The 18,013-nt window shown below is 45.6% G+C and overlaps 1 protein-coding gene and 1 long non-coding RNA gene across 2 annotated transcripts in view; one reads left to right on the top strand and one right to left on the bottom strand.

Moving 5' to 3' along the window:
• Positions 1 to 2,832, top strand: part of EPS8L1 (EPS8 signaling adaptor L1) — a 41,426-nt gene extending 38,594 nt beyond the window's left edge. Inside the window, exon 21 of the mRNA XM_083411598.1 lies at positions 19 to 2,832. Within this exon, the coding sequence (XP_083267724.1) occupies positions 19 to 93 (75 nt within the window). The 3' untranslated portion in view covers positions 94 to 2,832. The remainder of the gene's footprint in view (positions 1 to 18) is intronic.
• On the bottom strand, positions 2,280 to 4,909 carry LOC310663633. Its single transcript, XR_014504551.1, has 2 exons — positions 4,198 to 4,909; positions 2,280 to 3,096 (listed from the first exon to the last, which is right to left on the bottom strand). It is a non-coding gene; the product is annotated as an uncharacterized lncRNA (long non-coding RNA).
• Between the last annotated feature and the right edge of the window lie 13,104 nt (positions 4,910 to 18,013).

The raw sequence follows: 18,013 nt of genomic DNA, 5'->3' as shown, positions 1-18,013 counted from the left end.
TTCATTATTTTCTTCCAGGATTCTGGGAAAGTATCAGAGCTAGAGGCTGTGATGGCGAAACAGAAAAGGAAACTGGAGGGTTTGAATCCGTAGCTGGGAGATCGCCCCGTTTGCTGTGGGAGTGCCCCCTGTTGAAGCATTGAGGAACTGCATGGTAACGGGCTCTGAAGCCGCACCATCACCCCAAACTCCCCCCACATCACCCAAGATCTGCATTCTACAGCAGCGTTTGTTTTGAGCTAAACTTGTTGTTGCTGAGCATATGTTCCTGTAAAGCAAATTACCGCCTTCAAATCATATCCCAGATTTTCTCTCCAACTCCCTTTTGAAATAGTCATCAGAAGAAACCTCTCTTCTCTCAGTAGAACATGAGACTCTTAGTTTTAGGATTGTGAGTTCGAGCCCCATGTTGGGCAAAAGATTTCTGTACTGCAGGGGGTTGGACTAGATGACCCTTGTGGTCCCTTCCAATTCTACAATTCACCCAGCCCACACGCCTTCCCTCCCCAAATGCGGGGGGAAATGGAATAGCAGCAACTCTTCCTCATTATAACAGAGAACATTCATGCTGCATTCATTTTATCTCCTTTCGTACAAAATGAAATAATGTTTTTTACCTTTTACAGAAGGTAATGGACCTAGGTCTGGCTCACTAGGAAAACTGGATTGAATTATTATTATCATTAATTAAATTTTACAAGCTTTGCAACAGATCTCCATGGAAATTCCACTCATCAAATCAACCGTTCTTCCATTTCTATGCATTCCTATTTGCTATCTCTTTCTCCACCCATCCCCAAATTTTTCAGTTAAATCTAGGCCTGGATATTGCCGTATGCATTATTTGTCTTGCAGTTGCACTGCATCATTATCCTTGCAGCTATAAATCTGCATTTTTACACACTGCATCATAGTGGTTGTAGTCAAAACCTTTGTCTCCACTTTCCATCAGGGTGAGTTGGCAACTCATGAGTATTTTCCAGCAAGAAATCTTCTGTTGCCAGGATTTATCCATCTATCTTTACTTGAATAAGAGAATAGCTCGGCTGAAATGTATTAAGTATCTCAGGAATTATTCCTCCGTCAGGAGAGACATGGGAAGCTATGGAACAAGCTTTTCTACAAGATCATTCCTTCACCCTTAAAGGATTTTTCCCACTGACAAACTCACACTTTCATTCCATGGAGTTAATGTAAGCTGACATTGGGCACTACCACCTCCTGTCACCAGATGGCAGTCTCTATTTGAGGCAAACCAAGTTACCCTTCACAAACTGTATTTGGAAAACGTCATTTCCCCCACTTTCATTGTGTACATAAAAGTTTTGCCAGGTTTTAACAACTTGGCCCTTTCATCTCTAGTTGTATCTTTTTTTTGGGGGGGGGGGGAATTGAATCAGATCAGCTACATTCAAGGAGTCTTGTGCAAGAGAATATGCTATTCTGTGTATATGTATATATATATAGTCAAAGCTTGATGATTTATTTGGAAACGAGTTATGCTGAATTTCCATTGTGGTGGACTGGAAGGAGAGGAGTTTGGCAATACTATAACCAGATCCCCCCCCCCCCGACAGTTTTCACACTTGTTAAAGAATTTGTTGAAGAACACAATGATTTCGACAGCTTTAGAACTGTTTCCATTCAAACTTCCTCTGTTTTAAGTGTCCCTTTGCAAGCAGCTCTGCTCAAATGGTTTACCCTTGATGTGTGTCTTTTAAAATTAACATGTTGAAGAAATTTTGGCCAAATAGCTCAAAGCTGTTCCCCCCCCCCCAAAAAAAATAATCTACTATTAAAGGGAATATTTATTTGAAAGGATATTTGTATTAATTTAACATTGGCTGCCGTTAATGTTTTGTAAAGAATAGGCTGCATTTTTTTTTATAGTTATTACCTGCCACCACCACCTGCCGTAGCCTAATTTTGACAGTTTCCATAAAGTACAAGCTGGGGCTGATGGGAGTTGTAGTTCAACAACATCTGGGGGGTTTCCCCACACCTGCATTAGAATATTAAGCATTATAAAATACCAAATTGTTTCTGGCCCAATGCAGTAATTGGAAGTTTCTGGTCCAATGCGGTAATTGGAAGGGAAGGAAAAGGAGCTGGGTAGGGCGTGGCCTACCATCATCATGCAACTACCACAGAGCCTCTTGGGCTTGCCGATCAGAAGGTCGGCGGTTCAAATCCCTGGACAGGGTGAGCTCCTGGTGCTCTGTCCCAGCTCCTACAAACTTACCGTTCGAAAGCACACCAGTGCAAGTAGATAAATTGCACCAAAAGCGGTTTAGTCCTGCTGGCCACATGACCCGGAAAGCAGTGGACAAACACCGGTTCCCTCGGCCTGAAAGCGAGATGAGCGCCGCAACCCCGTAGTCGCCTTTGACTGGACTTAACTGTCCAGGGGTCCTTTACCTTTTACCTTTACTTTATATGGACTTCTACAAGAATCTTAATGTAGTCTTCCAGCCCTCGTGGTTGCATAGACTACAAGTCCGAGGACCTATTGCTTTTGCAAACCATATCATGACAGTGAAGGGCTTTTCACATTTAAGGAGCTCCAGGCTATTCTGGCTAGGCAAATTTGGTGCCGTGGGAACATATATACGCTGCTAGAGAGAAATTTACTCTGTCGTTGTGTTCGTGTTATTATTAATGTGCACTTGCACTTTTAAAAATCTGATTTATTTTTCCAAACTGCTGCTTGCCCTCAGGGTGGAGGGCACATGATGGAAGTACAGCATAGCCACACCACTGGAGAGCTTGACGTTCATTGGGGAAACGTGCTAATTATATAAAAAGTATGTAAATAAAAATATGCAAACCTGATGCAACTTTCCTGGCTTGAAATGCATTTGAAGCTATGCTCCAAAGCAATGAACAACTCCTTTTCTGGGCAGGATCAGTGACCGACTAAGATTGCTGGGGACTTCCAGACAGCAGCAGTGAGGGATTCCGTGGCGTCCATCTTTATAAAGGAATCTTTAGATGAGATGGAGAACCTGTGACTTTCCTGACCACTGGTTGTGCTGACTGGGGTCAAAGGGCGTCCAACTGCATCCAGTGGCTCTTCGAAGACATCCATTTATCACCCTGAAAATTTTTCAGTTTTATTTTAATACTTATTACGTATATTAGAAATACTTGCATGCAAAGATAGTCTCTGGCGGATTGAGTGGATGAGACCAATTTTTAGTCCGATGGTCAATAAGGCGGTTTCTACATGTGCCGTAGAGGGAAGAGAGGGGCAGGTGAGGCTTGTCAACTGGGGAAGGTAGCTCCTAAACCTCTGCTGCCTTGTGGACTATCTCTGGGAGAAGAAAAGACTAAGGAGCAAACCCTACACAAATCCGGAGCGAAGTCCCTAAGACAGTTGGATGGCGCCTTGTACGCCTCCTTCCAGCAACTTCTGCAGCCAAGCTGGTGCCAGACGTATTGCTCTGCTTTCCTTCAGACCTCATCAGTGAGGCCAAGAGAGGGGTCGTGTCTCTGGGCAGCCCAGGATACTCATGGCACCGCAGGGAGGTCACTTTACTGCTCCTAACACAGCGGTTTGACTTCATACTCCATTGTCTCTCAAGGCAGATGGATGCCAACAGGAAATACCTATTTTCTATTTAAAATATCCAAGATTTAATTGAATTTGACTTATAGGGCCTTAAAAAAAATTGCTACCAGGTGACAGTACAACAATTCTTTTGTTCTTATTATGAGAAACAGTCGTCCTGATCGTGTGGGGCGTCAAAGTATATTCTCTCAATACAAATAAAAATCTCAGAGTTAGGTGTGGTGGGGAAAACTTGACTTCAACCCCCATGTCCATAATGTTTGGGCAAGGGATTGCAAAGCATATGCAGAAAATGCTACATTCAGTTCCTTGCTTTGCCAGGTTGGGCTGGGAAACAGCCCAGCCAGAAACCAGAGAGAGAGAGACCTCAATTTTCAGTATTAGATCAAGAGTAGCCAACATGATGCCCTCCAGATGTTCTGGCCTACAACTCTTATCATCCCTGAACTTTGGCCATGCTGGCTGGGACGGGTGGGAGTTGATATCCAACATCTGGAGTCCATCATTGCTGGCTACCCTGGGATAGGCAATGTTTGAACTAGATGCGCCAATGAACTGACTCAGCAGATGGCAGCATCCTGTGTTTCTAACCTTCTCAAAAACGGTCTGCCAGGAATTCTGCTTACCTCTAAGAATATCCCTTAGTCAGCCTTCTCTAAGGTCCACACACAGCTTTGTGCTTTTCCCATTTCCTTCCCTAGAACTGTGCTCAGGTGATCTCTTGAATCCTCTACCCCATTTGTGAACAGCAGAGTTGGGGTGTTTCTCCTGCGAGAAGAGAGAGATCATGAGCGGGGAGATTACCTTTAGCATTGGCAGTAGCACAGCTTCTTTCTCCCCCGGCCCCCCAGTCATCCTTCCACAACCTGGCACACCCTACAGGTCTTTTGTCTACAACTCCTCTTAGGCCCACCAGCCTGTTAGAACTTGTAGCCCCCCCAAAATCCAGAGGGCAGCAGGTTGGGGAAGAATGCCTTCTGTTTGTCACAAGTGGTGGCGGAGAATTTGTGGACAAGATGGCAGCCATTAGCACCTTCCACAATGCCCCAGACTAGCATCGTTCCGGCACGTGGTGGTGGTTGGGAGGACAGCCATCATGAAACAATGAGAAGGGAGGGGGGAATATCAGGAAAACATATTTTGAGAAATTTCAACTTTGCTGTAATTTGTGCCAGCCATCTGCACTACCTCTCGGCCTGCCTTTCCCAATCATAGAATCATGGAATTGTAGAGTTGAAGGGATCCCGTGGGTCATTTATTCCAACCCCCTGCAATGCAGGAATATAAACTACAGTGGTACCTCAGGTTAAGAACTTAATTCGTTCTGGAGGTCCCTTCTTAACCACTTTAGCTAATGGGGCCTCCTGCTGCCACCGTGCCGCCACCACACAATATCTGTTCTCATCCTGAACATAGCTGTCAACTTTTCCCTTTTCTTGCGAGGAATCCTATTTGGAATAAGGGAATTTCCCTTAAAAGGGGGGAAACGTTGACAGCTATGATCCTGAAGCAAAGTTCTTAACCTGAGGTACTATTTCTAGGTTAGCGGAGTCTGTAGCTTGAAGCGTCTGTAACCTGAAGCATCTGTAACCCAAGGTACCACTGTAAAAGCATCCATGACAGATGGCCATCCGACCTCTGCTTAAAATCTTCCAAGGAGGGATGAGTCCACAACCTCCTGAAGAAGACTGTCAAACAGCTCTCAGCCATGTCCTGCCTCGTCTTCTTTCTTCTTCCTTTCTCTGCCAAACGGGGTCTTCATCCCTTCTTCTCTAAATGTCCAGTCTGCTGAGCACTGCCTGCTATGGGGAAGGGGCCCTGTGACTCAGTTCGCCTGCGTTCTTTGGGAGGGAAACTGGTCCAAGCAGTTTGTTTGAGGGGGCTGAATGTTGGGGAAGAAGAGAGAGAACCATCTGTGATTTTGCAGCGTTGAGTGTTGTGGTGAGCTGTGTTTATGGAGCAGATTCCTCTAATTCCTCACAGAACGGCGCGGACCCTGTCAGAGCGGGCCTCAGCCTGCTTTCGAGGGTGGCTCCCAGTGTGGTTCAGAGCTGCCAACTGCAAGAGGCCGGGGGGGGGGGGGGGCAATGGTACAGTTTTGCCTCACCCTGGCCCAGGGCTCAGTTGCGTGCTGGTGGCGGATCCCCAACGCTTGTAGCATTGCTGACAGAAACGTCACTGAGCATTTGGGGGGGGGGCTGCTGGTGAGGGTTAGCATATTTTTAAGGGGTTTGAGACAGAAACTGGGAGTTTCTGAGATGGGTGACTCAGTCCCGGGTTAAAAGTGCCCCTCCTGTTTGCCAAATTCCATAGATTACCAAATAACATACAAGCAGACACACACACACCCTCCGTTGCTGTATATTTCACAACCACTGGCATTCCCCATTAAGTAAGCAGCCACACATGGTGCCAGGAAGAGCGTAGGGATGGGAAGGAAAGCCAGCAACCTCATCATTGCATCCCAGCCTCCCCCATCCACGCCTCCCCAGAGATGGCCTCACTCAGGCTCCCAATCTCACTTGAGGCAGCAAATCTGGCTGTGTACCACCCTGGAATATTGTGGAGGCTCATACGCTTGAATAATGCTCTATACAAAATAATTAGTACAAACTCTGCCATTTGACTATTAAATGTTGGGAAGAAGGGCTCTGGCCTAGTCTTGATCATAGCTGTCAACTTTTCCCTTTTCTTGCGAGGAATCCTATTCGGAATAAGGGAATTTCCCTTTTTTAAAAAGGGAAATGTTGACAGCTATGGTCTTGATGTATGTAATTATATTAAAAAGTGAATGGAGGAAGCCCACATTACAATTTGGCACAGATCAGAGGCAAGTTGACCACCTCAGTGAGGACTCCAAACACAAATCACTGTATAAACAAGACAGGTGAGAAGAAGCAGCAGCTGCGAAAGTGAAATATACTTGGAGTCGAGTGTGGATTTCATGCTCTTTATTCTGCTCATAGTAGTGAGGAATGGAAGTTCCTCCGAAATGTCTGCTTTATATACATTATTTACACAATAGGCCCCATGTGATTGGCTAATTCTGGGATTCTCCTGTAGGCCAATCAGCTTGTGGATTCACTTCCACCTGGAGTTGGATTGGGTGGCTCCTGCAGACCAATCAGACTGGTGCATTCTGGATCCTATTGTTCTAGGACCAATCAGACTGCTGCATTTTGGATCCTATTCAACTCAGTACATAACAGAAAGGCATACAGGCATCCTGTCCTCTAAAATGTGTCCTGGTGAAACGGCACGTCCAAGGGTCTCCCCCCGCCTTTCCCTTAAACTAGGTAAATATAACATCGTGCATAGTCATGAATTCATTCAGAATGAGGCAAGCAGCCAGCCAGGGTCACATCTCTGTCACGGCACCTTCTGTTGAAATGTTGAGAGAGAGAGAGAGAGAGAGAGAGAGAGAGAGAGAGAGCAGTTTAAATAATCAGTAGGATCAAATTGTAACACTTTGCCTGGATTGTACCCAGTGGCCAACAACACATGCTTTTTTGTGGGGGGACGTAAGGGGACTTGCCCTCAGTGTTTCATCTTCTCTGACTGAAATAACAACAACAACAACAACCACCTGATGTGGGAATGTTGAGAACTAAAACGGGGAAAATGAGAAGCTAAGAGCAACCAAGATGGACAGATCTGGCCCTCCTGAGCCTCAGCAGCTGCCCATCAAAGCTGATTCCTGATGCCAACTCTGACTTGAGGCTCTGGGTGTGCGTTTCACAGGCTAGAGGGCATTTTCTGCACACAGACAAACATTTTTGTGGGAGGGCAGCTCAGTACTAGAGCATCTTCTCTGTAGGCAGAAGATCCCAGCTTCAATTCCCAGCATCTTTGTCTAGGGTGGGGAAAGTCCCCTATCTGAAAATTTGGAAAGCCTTGCCAGTCAGAATAGGTAAAACAGCTAGAGGAACCATGGGGCCATGCACTTAGTCCACACTTCCCAGTACATTTCCTGTCCTGTCACTTTCCTTATCACAAAAAGTCTGATCTTCTCGGGAAGGTTTGTTGCAAAGGACCTCCCAATATTTGAAATTGTGCAACTTGAATTTGCATGCATGTCACTGAACCCCGCAGGAAAACAGCAAGCATCTGGAAGTCCCATTGGTGGTATAAGGAAGTTGTTTATATCCTCTATGTTTGCATGCTGTAATATTAATATGCAAATTCAGATACTGCTGTTGTCCTATTCCTCCCTTTAGCTCTGTCTCTCTGGTCTGGCTGAGTGTGCTCCCCTCTAGGCTTAGAGCTCTGGTCAACGACTAGTTTGAAGGAGCAGCCGTTTTTTAGAGCCAAGAGCCAACTCTACCTCCTGCAAAGTGGACTGCCAACAAGCCCTTTTTGGCACCGCCATTGCACCCTCTCCGCCTTTGGCCTCTTGACCAGCTGATATTCTGGCGGTGGGGAGGGGCAGATCTAGCCCTGTGGTCTTCGGAGAGGCTGATCCCTAGTTCAGAGATTAAACACAGCCATTACCTCTTTGGTTCAGCGATCAAGGAGTAAACCATCTTTACAAGCCATAAGCTTGAGAGAGCACAGGATTTTTTGCATGTGCGTGCGCATGTGCGCGCGCACGCGTGCACACACCCACACAGAGAGAGCATCTTTTAAAAGTTTAGCAATGCTGCATTCGCTCTCACGCATAAACACTTCTCCACCCACCCACCCCCATTTAAACCCCCAGCGCTGGCTGCATTCAACCCAGACCCCAGGGGGAATGGTGGCAGCTGTTTTTCAGAGCCCTTTGGCACCAGCCAACAAGCTTGTGTTTAACCAAAAACATTTGTAGTGGCTCTGTTTTCATTCTGAAATAGGATCCCATCAGCTCCGGCCTGACCCCAGTGTAGGGAAGAAAAGGGGGGGGGGACCACAGCGGGAGGCACATCTTGGGGCCATGCACTACCCTTATCCACTCTGAGATGCCCAAAACCTTCCCAGAGCACCCAGAAGTCCCACGGAAACTTTTCCTGTTTCACTCGCCATTCGCATCTCACCAAGGTTCTTTGATCCCCTCCAAGAATTCAGTTTCTGTCCCTTGCAAAGCAGACTCCCCACCCTCACTGCACCCCCATGCAATAGCATGTTTATAGCACAGGGGTTGGCAAGCTTTACCATGGGCCGGATTGCATGCGCACCCACGATTTCTGGCGTCTGCGCAGACATGATTTGTGGCATCTGCGCATGTGCAGACATGATTTGCAGCACCACAGAAGCGAGTCCCCATGCTGCACCGTGTCGGTTTAGCGCAGCAGGTGGGGACTCGCCGAGTGGTGGCTCAGTTCGGGGGTGGTTCGTGGGCCAGTTAAACGACCCTCGTGGGCCGCTTGTGGCTGACAGTCCTAGGTTGCCTCCCCCTGTTATAGCACTTTTACTTTACAACGTGTTCGGCTATCTTGATATATGCTTGGCACCACACTGTTGTGAGGTAGGTCATTATTCCCATTTCACAGTAGGCAAAATGACGATTCCTCTGTAATGCTGACTCTGACTGTGCTTGGAAGTGCACATGAATTAAGCCTTCCCTTTTCCTCCTACAGGACCTGGTTAGAGGAGATATGTACAAAGCACTGGCTCCAGATTCAGAGGGTCCTACAGGCAAGATACCCTCAGCAGGACCCCCTCCCTGTGTATTTGCTACTGTCACCACAGCCCAGGAGGTTGCCCTTTTCTGGGTTCAATCTACCCCACTGCCCAGAGGAAGAGAGCAAGACAAGCAGAAGCGGCACTGTTGTTCTTATTATTTATTAAATTTATATACTGCCATGGGAGTAGCCAGGATTTGAGGGTGGGGCAGGACTTTTGTTGGGGGAGACAGAACTGACGTAATTGGTCAGTTAGTTAAGTATTTGTATTGTTTTACAATACATGGCTACACCCATGTACACTGCCCTTCATCCGAAGATCACAGGGTGGTTTACAACATAAAAGCACATAACTTTTTTTTAAAAAAAGAGCCCAGCAATAACCTTGCCAGGAACATATTTTAAGTCTCAAAATCAGGCTTCCTCAAACTCGGCCCTCCAGATGTTTTGAGACTACAATTCCCATCATCCCTGACCACTGCTCCTGCTAGCTAGGGATCATGGGAGTTGTAGGCCGAAAACATCTGGAGGGCTGAGTTTGAGGAAGCCTGCTGAAGATTGTTTAATCAGTCAAAGGCCTCGTTGTTGCTGTTACACATCTGCATGCCCTACACTGTGGTGTCAGTGTCCCAAAACCCTCTGGTATTCACTCAGCTCCTAACGTATTAAACCTTTACTTTGTATGAAGCTCAGGAGCCTTTATGGTCCTAAGAGAAACAGCAGAGAGCAGACCCTCTAAGAGTCCCTATTTTCCAGGGACGTCCTTGATTTAGATAAGCCATCCCAGTTTCTCATTTGATCCCAGAATGTCCCACTTTTCCTTAGGATGTCCTTGCTTTCTTTGGAGAAATGTTGGAGGGTATGGTGAGTTGTCCCTGTTTTCACAGAAGAAATGTTGGAGGGTATGGAGTTATCCAACCCCACAAGCCGTTTAAAGGCGATCCTGTATAGGGAAGTTTTTAAAAAAATGTTTATTGTTTTATTATATTTTTATATATGTTGGAAGCTGCCCAGAGTGACTGGGGCAAAGCAGGAAGATGGGGGGGGGGTATAAATAGTAAAATTATCATTATGGAGTGAGACGTCCCTATTTTCATCAGATAAATGTTGGAGGGTATGAAAGAATGTCTCTCACCTCTCCAAACCATGGAAGTGATAAATGGCTTATTATACCCTCTTGCCTGAAGTGTGAAGGGTTACCTGATAAGTTTTTTGACACTTAATTTGTACTTCAAATTAAAGCATCTCCCCTATTTGCCTAGTAGTGGATCCCAAATGTTTTCCTTGGAACGCTGAAATTCCCCAGGAGCTCTTCAACAAGAAGAAATCGGCAGTGCCTCTGGAAGATGGCTTCTATATCACTTCCAGAAGGGTAACCACAAAAAACAACACAACCTTGAGGCATCTTAAAGACATGCAGATTTATTGTAGTAGAAGAGTTTGTGAACTAGAGCCCACTTCATCACACGTGTGAAAATATCACATGCATCTGCCCTAAGTTGGTAGACGCATTCACACAAATGTGCACAAGCAGCTGGGACAGTCCTGTTGGGTAACATGGATAATGTGGATGTCAACAAGATAAACACAGTGACTGTTCACAACCACAGTGATAGCTGTAACACCATCAGGGGCTCGTTTGCCAGCTTGCCACCACCCTCCCATGGTATTTATATATTTCATAGAATCTTAGTGTTGTAAGGGATCCCAAGGGTCATCTAGTCCAACCCCATACAACGTAGGAATCTCAACTAAAGCATCTATGACAGATGGCTATCCAACCTCTGCTTAGAAACCTCCAAGGATGGAGAGTCCACCCCCTTCCAAAGGAGGTGGTTTATTTATTTATGAAACCAATTACGTTGCCTTTCAACCCTCCCCCACCCAAGGGCCCAGGTTGCAAACACGAAAATGCAATAAAAAATAATGAGATTGAAACAGAATCCAGTGTAGCAATTACATAATTAAAACAACAGTACCCGAGGGGCATAACACGATACCCAGTCCATTTAAAAATACATTGTCACAGTGGGCGGAATAGAACCCTCCTAATAAACAAACTGCAATTTGCCAAGAATGCTGCTCTCTCTGCCTCAGGGCAGACAAGTCATTCTCTATGAAAAAGAATGAAATGGACACAAATCAGACATCAAAAATGGCAGCCTTCAGAAACCAGCAGGAGAACATTCTCTTCTCCTGGACTAGGACACTCTGCTACTGACCGCTTTCCAGCCAAGAGACTTCAAAGGGAGACTCTAACAGGAACTTCCTCAACTAGAATTTATAAGTTGATGTTATTCTATTTATTTAAGCCTCCCACAATATAATGGTTTCTCCTTCCACTTTGGTTGGTTAGTTGGCATTCATGTCTGTCTCAGGAGACTGCTATTAAATTAGCATAGTGAAACTGGAAAGACATTGTTATCACCTCTTATTGAAGTTGTGAATGGTTGATATGCTTATCTTGTATACATTTAAGCTTGACCTGGAATTGTCACAGACAGAATCTCTTACTTTCATGGTTTGGCCCAACTGCTTTGCAATTTCCCTCCCTGCTCATATATCTGAGGATAACCCTTCCTGTATCTGGTCAAGTCTGTTTATTCCGCAATAAATCTATTACGTTGGTAAGCTGCAAACGTGAAGTGGGTTTTTGTTTTATCACAGAATCATACTACAAGGGTCATCCAGTTCAACCTTCTGCAATGCAAGAGTATTTTGCCCAACATGGGGCTTGAACCCACAACCCTGAGATTAAGAGTCTCACGATCTACTGACTGAGCATGTGTCGGGCTCCAACTCTCATCAACCCCAGGCAGCGTGGCAAATGGTTAGGGATTCTGGGAGTTGTAGTCCAACATCATCTGGAAGAACTATTCCTGTCTGCACTGGAATAACGGGGATTCAGGCTAACCAGGAGAAAATAATCCCATTGGTGGGGCACAATTTCCATACATACAACACTACCTCATACTCTTGGGACAGCTTCTTCATCTTCTTCTTCTTCTTCTTTGGCGATCACTCATAGCCGAGTAGGATTGTCTTCTATAAACACGGTTTGAAAAATGAGTCCGTAACTGACTGTGGAGGCCAATTCTGGATCCACACGTCCTTCCACAGTGGGGACACTGGTTTCTGCGCGGGAGTTGATCATGGTGTGGATTTGCCAAGCGTGCCTTCCTCTTAGCACCTTTCTCCCTTGCATCCTGAGTTCGAGTGTCTTCAAAGCCCATGACACCTTCCAAACTTAAAAATGGAAAGCGTAATGCTGGTGGTCAACAAAAGAGGTTTAAAGACTGTCTTGGGACAGCATGACATGGGTAAATATGTGCCCTCCTAGTTTTCTTACTTGCAATACAAATGAATAAGGCAAATATATTCAGCTACTAGTATGGAGCTGGGAAGAGGGGAACCAGTGTGGTGTCGCAGTTGGAGTGTAGGATTATGTGTTCAAAACGCCTCTCAGCCATGAAGCTCCTTGGGTGACCTTGAGCTGTCTCTCATCCCAACGTACCTCACGGTGTGCTTGCAGGGTTCAGTGAGGAGGGGGGCATATATGCACCACTTTGAGCTCCTTGGAGGAAAGGTGGGGTATTGATGTAATAAATGATAATGAATAGATTCGAGTTTTCCAAATGAGGGATACAATTTCTCCACAGGCCTGGGCCAGCGTGAGACAGTTTGCTGTCTGAGGTAAATGACAAGATGGCGCCACCCCGCATTCCATGTACAAAAGCTAACCAGACTGGAAATTGAAGGCTAACACTGGGGATGAGGCAGCATATTCCACTATACCTGAGCACAGCTGGCTACCTTAGGGGGCAGGGTGTGGGGCACACACAACTCTGTGCACTCCTCACCTGTCAGCATGTGCCACCAAGGCAGGTACCTCACTCTGCCTAATGGTAGGAGCGGCCCTAAATCAGACTTTGTGGTTCTAAAGGTCCAGTGTCAAGACCGATCCTCCTCATGTTTTGTTTTAAAAAAATAAACACTCAATTCCAACCTCTTCCCTTCACACCATTCAATTTGTGTGGAACAGGAAACAAGGGGTGGAAATCACCAAAAGCCCTGAGGAGAAAATCAAATTTTCTCACTCCTGAGAGTTCAACCAGATGCAGACAGGCATTTTTGTGTGTAGCATATTTAGTAACAGAGCATGCTTTAAACCAGAAGGTTTTAAGTTCAATCCCTCACATTTCCAAGTAAGGACTCAAGAACCAAGACAGGCAAGGTTCCCTGCCTGCGACCCTGGAGAGTAAACCGTACTGAGCTGGATGCATCAGTTATGTAACTTGGTACATTATAGTGTCATAGGTGCTCAAAATTACGTTTTATCTTTTGACTTGTAACTCATATGGCTATAAACCTGAGTGCTAGTAATATAGGCAAAACACCTATATTGTCTATAACCATATTATATACACGATGATTACAGCAATTTAAGATGACAAATACTGTACCCAGCCCCACACAACCACTTTCATTTTCTCTCCACCACACACAAAGCTAGAATCATTAAGTGAAGCCAAAGACCCACCCAGACCAGTATTATTTTACCACAGTGGCTGACTAGTTATCTATTAGAAGCACATAAACAGGACATGATCTCATTAGCCCTCTCAGCTTGTGGCTGTGTGACAGGCACTTCATATTTTGCTGTGAGACAATCTCTGGTTGTACAGTGTCTATGGATTTATGCTTTATTTCAGCCAGCCCTGATAAAATACATCCCAGAACCCTTTGCCGCATAGAGGAGTATTTCTGAGTCAGCGGACAAATTGACATTGGGAGGGGTGCTGAGCGGTTTGGATGCTTGGAAATCTGTAGCAGCTCCTTGATTTGATACCTAGATGACCCTCCAAGCCTCTACATTTCTACCAAACCAGATCTAGCAACTTGGCAAGCGCATCCTGAGCTTTGAAATCCTCACAATTATAGGGTTTGAGAGTTAATTTGTATGTTTTGCTGGGGAAGAACAACATGCAGATTTGGGTACCTAAATGCTGCCAAACGTTGCTGTTATTTTTTTAGTGGTAGAGAAAGTTTCCATTTCTTTTTCTTAGGAAACGTGTGTCAGCTGCCTGCTATCTGGACCCCCCATGAGGCAGCTTCCCTTTGAGGCAGCTTGTAAGGGTTAAAGTGTTGGACTAGGATCTGGGAGAGCAGGGTTCGAATTCCCACTCAGCCATGAAGCTCCCTGGGTGACCTTGAGCCAGTCACCATCTCACACGGCCTAACATACTTCACTGGGTGGCTGTGAGGATGAAACGACGAGGAGGCAAGCCGTGTACACACTACCTTGAGATCCTTGGAAGACAAAGATGGTATATAAACGTAACAAATAAAATAAAAAACATTGGCTTCATACAACCAATAGCTGCACTGTGGCCACTTAATACTGTAGTTTACCGTGTGAGCCTGCAGCTTTAACAATGTGACTAAACCTACCCACACAGAAAAGTACAGTGGTACCTCAGGTTACATACGCTTCAGGTTACAGACTCCGCTAACCCAGAAATAGTGCTTCAGGTTAAGAACTTTGCTTCAGGATGAGAACAGAAATCGGGCTCTGCAGGAGGCCCCATTAGCTAAAGTGGTGCTTCAGGTTAAGAACAGTTTCAGGTTAAGAACGGACCTCCAAAACGAATTAAGTACTTAACCCGAGGTACCACTGTACTAACAGTGGGTTAGCCACATAGTCAGTGGCTGGAGAAGACCACTGCTCTAGACAGCCACAGGTGCCATGCCGTTTTCTGACGCCATCAAACAAGAAGCAAAAGCAAGCTTCTTTAGGGCGTATTATGTCTGGTGCAAAGTGCGCTGCTCTGTCAATACAAGCCTGCAAACAGCCCTTTGGCTGGGCGCTTCTGAGGAGCTACGAGTTGCCTCCAGGCGGCCATTATACATTTCTGCTGAAGGTGGGAGGTGTAAATTATGTAAATATATTTGCCAGCTCACCTTACAAAAGTTTGTTATTTCTCTCGGGCCAAAAATGAACGATTATGAGTATATGAGGGCAGGCGAGGCCAGTAAACTTTACGCAGTAATTATTTTTTATTACTTATTTTAATCCTGCCTGTACTCCCATGAGCTCAGGTTGGTCCACGTGGTTCGCCGCCCCCCCTCCCTATTTTTATTCTCACAACAACCCACCCTGTGAGGTACAGGGAGATGGTGACTGACCCCAGGCCGCCTAATGAACTTTATGGGGATCTGAGCCCATCTTCTGGAGCCTAAACTTTTCCTGACTGCATCACTGTGGGACTGACTTTACTTTTATGTGTTAATAGTAACTTGTTTAGAATAATTTTGCACAGCTTCGGGCCAATTCATGACTCAGACAAAAGGTCTGCCTCCCTGTGCAATTTACAAGTACCTTGCAGTTTAGTGAGCTTTGATGTAGCTACCATGGAATCTACCAAACCCTCCTTTCATTATTTGGAACCATTCTTGGGAAATTCTCTCAAATATCTGTCAAATGTTAGAAGTTGGTCCTTTTATCTACAGACCTCATCACCCCCCCCCCACCCTCCGCCCCACCATACTTCCCAGGCCTCTCTACCTCCTCAGATTCTCATAGTGGAGATTCTGCGCAGAAAATCTGCAGGCCTTGGGCCCAGGGGGTAGATTAGGAGAGCCTGCAATGCATTTCCTGCCATCAATTTTGCTTGGGAGGCATTGATTTACTGGGGGAAAGTGAAAAATTATTCCCTCCCCACAGCAGCTCAGTCAACTGTATCTTGACAGAAAATCTACCATTAAAACAAGCACTACCACCACTCTGGATTTATCTGAGACAGAAGCGAACTAGAGGGGAGGAAACATTGGGAATCCAAGCTTCTTCTGGCTTCTCCAGGAAGAGTGCAGTGTCTAATGCGGTTGCGCAGCAGGAGAAATTGGTAGCCTTCTCCTCAGTTTTCTAAACTGGTGTAGGAATGAAGCATATGATGACGTTGGTTGCGGCCTAACCTGCCCCTGGAGGGTGCTGCCTGGCCCATCCCATTGCCAACCCAGAGGAAAATGTGGAATGAGGAGGCAGCCATTGCTATGACAGCAAGATTTGCCTGCAGGCTGCTTTACAAAGTTGGGAGTTTGGCTCACCAGCCCAGGGTCTGCAGAAGAGCCTAGCAGGGACCAAATGAAACACAAGTAAACCCACACTTTTTTTGGTGGTTACATTCCAGGGATCACACCTAAAGCCAGCATCCCCTATAGTCAAAACACATTGGGATCCATGGTGGGTAGGATTACCAAAGTCTATTTTTTCCTGGATGCCTGCCCTCACTTTATTTATTTTATTTAATTGCCAAGCACATAAAGCTGAATGCACACCAGTTAAATGTGTTATGTTACAGGCTTTCTGTGATTCTTAGTAACTGTTATTGTTACTAAATAGGTGTAAACATAAAACATTAAAGCTTCTTATTTAGTTATTACCTTTCCACAGATTTGCATTTCAAAGCACTTCTTTTAATTTTAAATTGCCTAAGTTAGCAATGTTCATTAATTTTGGTGGGTCTGCTCTGAGCGGGACGAGCACTCGCTACAACCCATAATAGCATTTTGAGCTTTTTAGTTGACACTGAAATAAAGAACTTTATACAGTTATGAATAGCATGACGAAAGCAGATAGATATAAACGTTTCTCCATCGGTCATTGTAGTTAGTGGAACAGAGAGTCACCAAGTGGAACTGATTCGCAGTAGACTCTGAAGAAAAATAAAATATTCCTTCATATTTGATTTTGAAATTGATTTATGGAATTCACTGCTACAACATGTGGTGGTTGATGGTCAGTGGCACAGGACCAGTCTAGGCCTGTGTGATTGAATTTCTGTCTCTGGCTGTGCTGGATCAGACCAAAGGCCCGTCTAGTCCGACATCCTGTGCTCACAGGGCCCTGCCAGATCCCTGGGGGATCAAAGCCTTGCTTTTGCTGTAATAATGAATGCCTTTGTGTGTTTGCTTTGAGTAATCTGCAGCTATTTGCTCTAAGGTTGCATCTCCCACACCCACCCTGACAAGCATAGCATAAGGATTAAGGTAATTAGCTAGAAAGTTCCAGGCTGAAATTGCACTTTTGCAATCAACTTATTGGCTTTGAGGCAGGCCTTCTGCATGCTCTGACCCTGAGCTCAGATTGCACACCGATTCTCCAGCACGCCTAAAAATAAATGAAAGGACCTGAAGCATCTGTTTGGCTCACGATGCGCCCAACCCTAATGCCCGACCTTGGGAGTAATCCGATGAAATGGACTGACTGGAGACTCAGGAAAGACCAAAAGAAGCGCTTCCTCATTCAACACAAAATTATTCTGTGGAATTTCTGGTCACAAGGACCACTGTTTGAGACGGCTGAAAAGAGGGTAAGACTCTTTTAAGTATATGAGCCACATTCAAAGGCAGCATGTGACTGAATACATAATACAGAACAACTGTAGGAGAAGAAAGCTAGCACCTTCCTGCCCCCCTTCTTTGTTTTGGGGGTGCTTCCCACGGACATCTGCTTGGCCACTGTGGAAAGGATGATGCCAACATAGGAAGACCTTGGTGTGATCCCATCAACTTCAGTGGGAGCTTTCCCCCTGTGTAAATTAAAGGTGCAGGAGCCTTCAGCCCCACAACACAGGTGGGGGGTACAGTTCCCCCCCGACCCCACCCCCATGCTGGGGTTCCAATTGTTGGCAATTGGTGTTGAAAAAACAAAACAAACCCCATCTTGCACTTAAGTGTACAGATGCAGAACCAACATGCTGTGTAGTTGGGCTCTTGTGTTCTTAACCCTCCTTTACATCCCACCCCAAAACAAAACAAAAACCACCATCTGGAAGGCCTCTCCCCC

This window comes from Podarcis tiliguerta (genome assembly GCF_965153285.1).
Source record: "Podarcis tiliguerta genome assembly, chromosome: 13".
Classification (NCBI taxonomy): Eukaryota; Metazoa; Chordata; class Lepidosauria; order Squamata; family Lacertidae; genus Podarcis; species Podarcis tiliguerta.
This window is presented reverse-complemented; position numbering and strand designations above follow the sequence as displayed.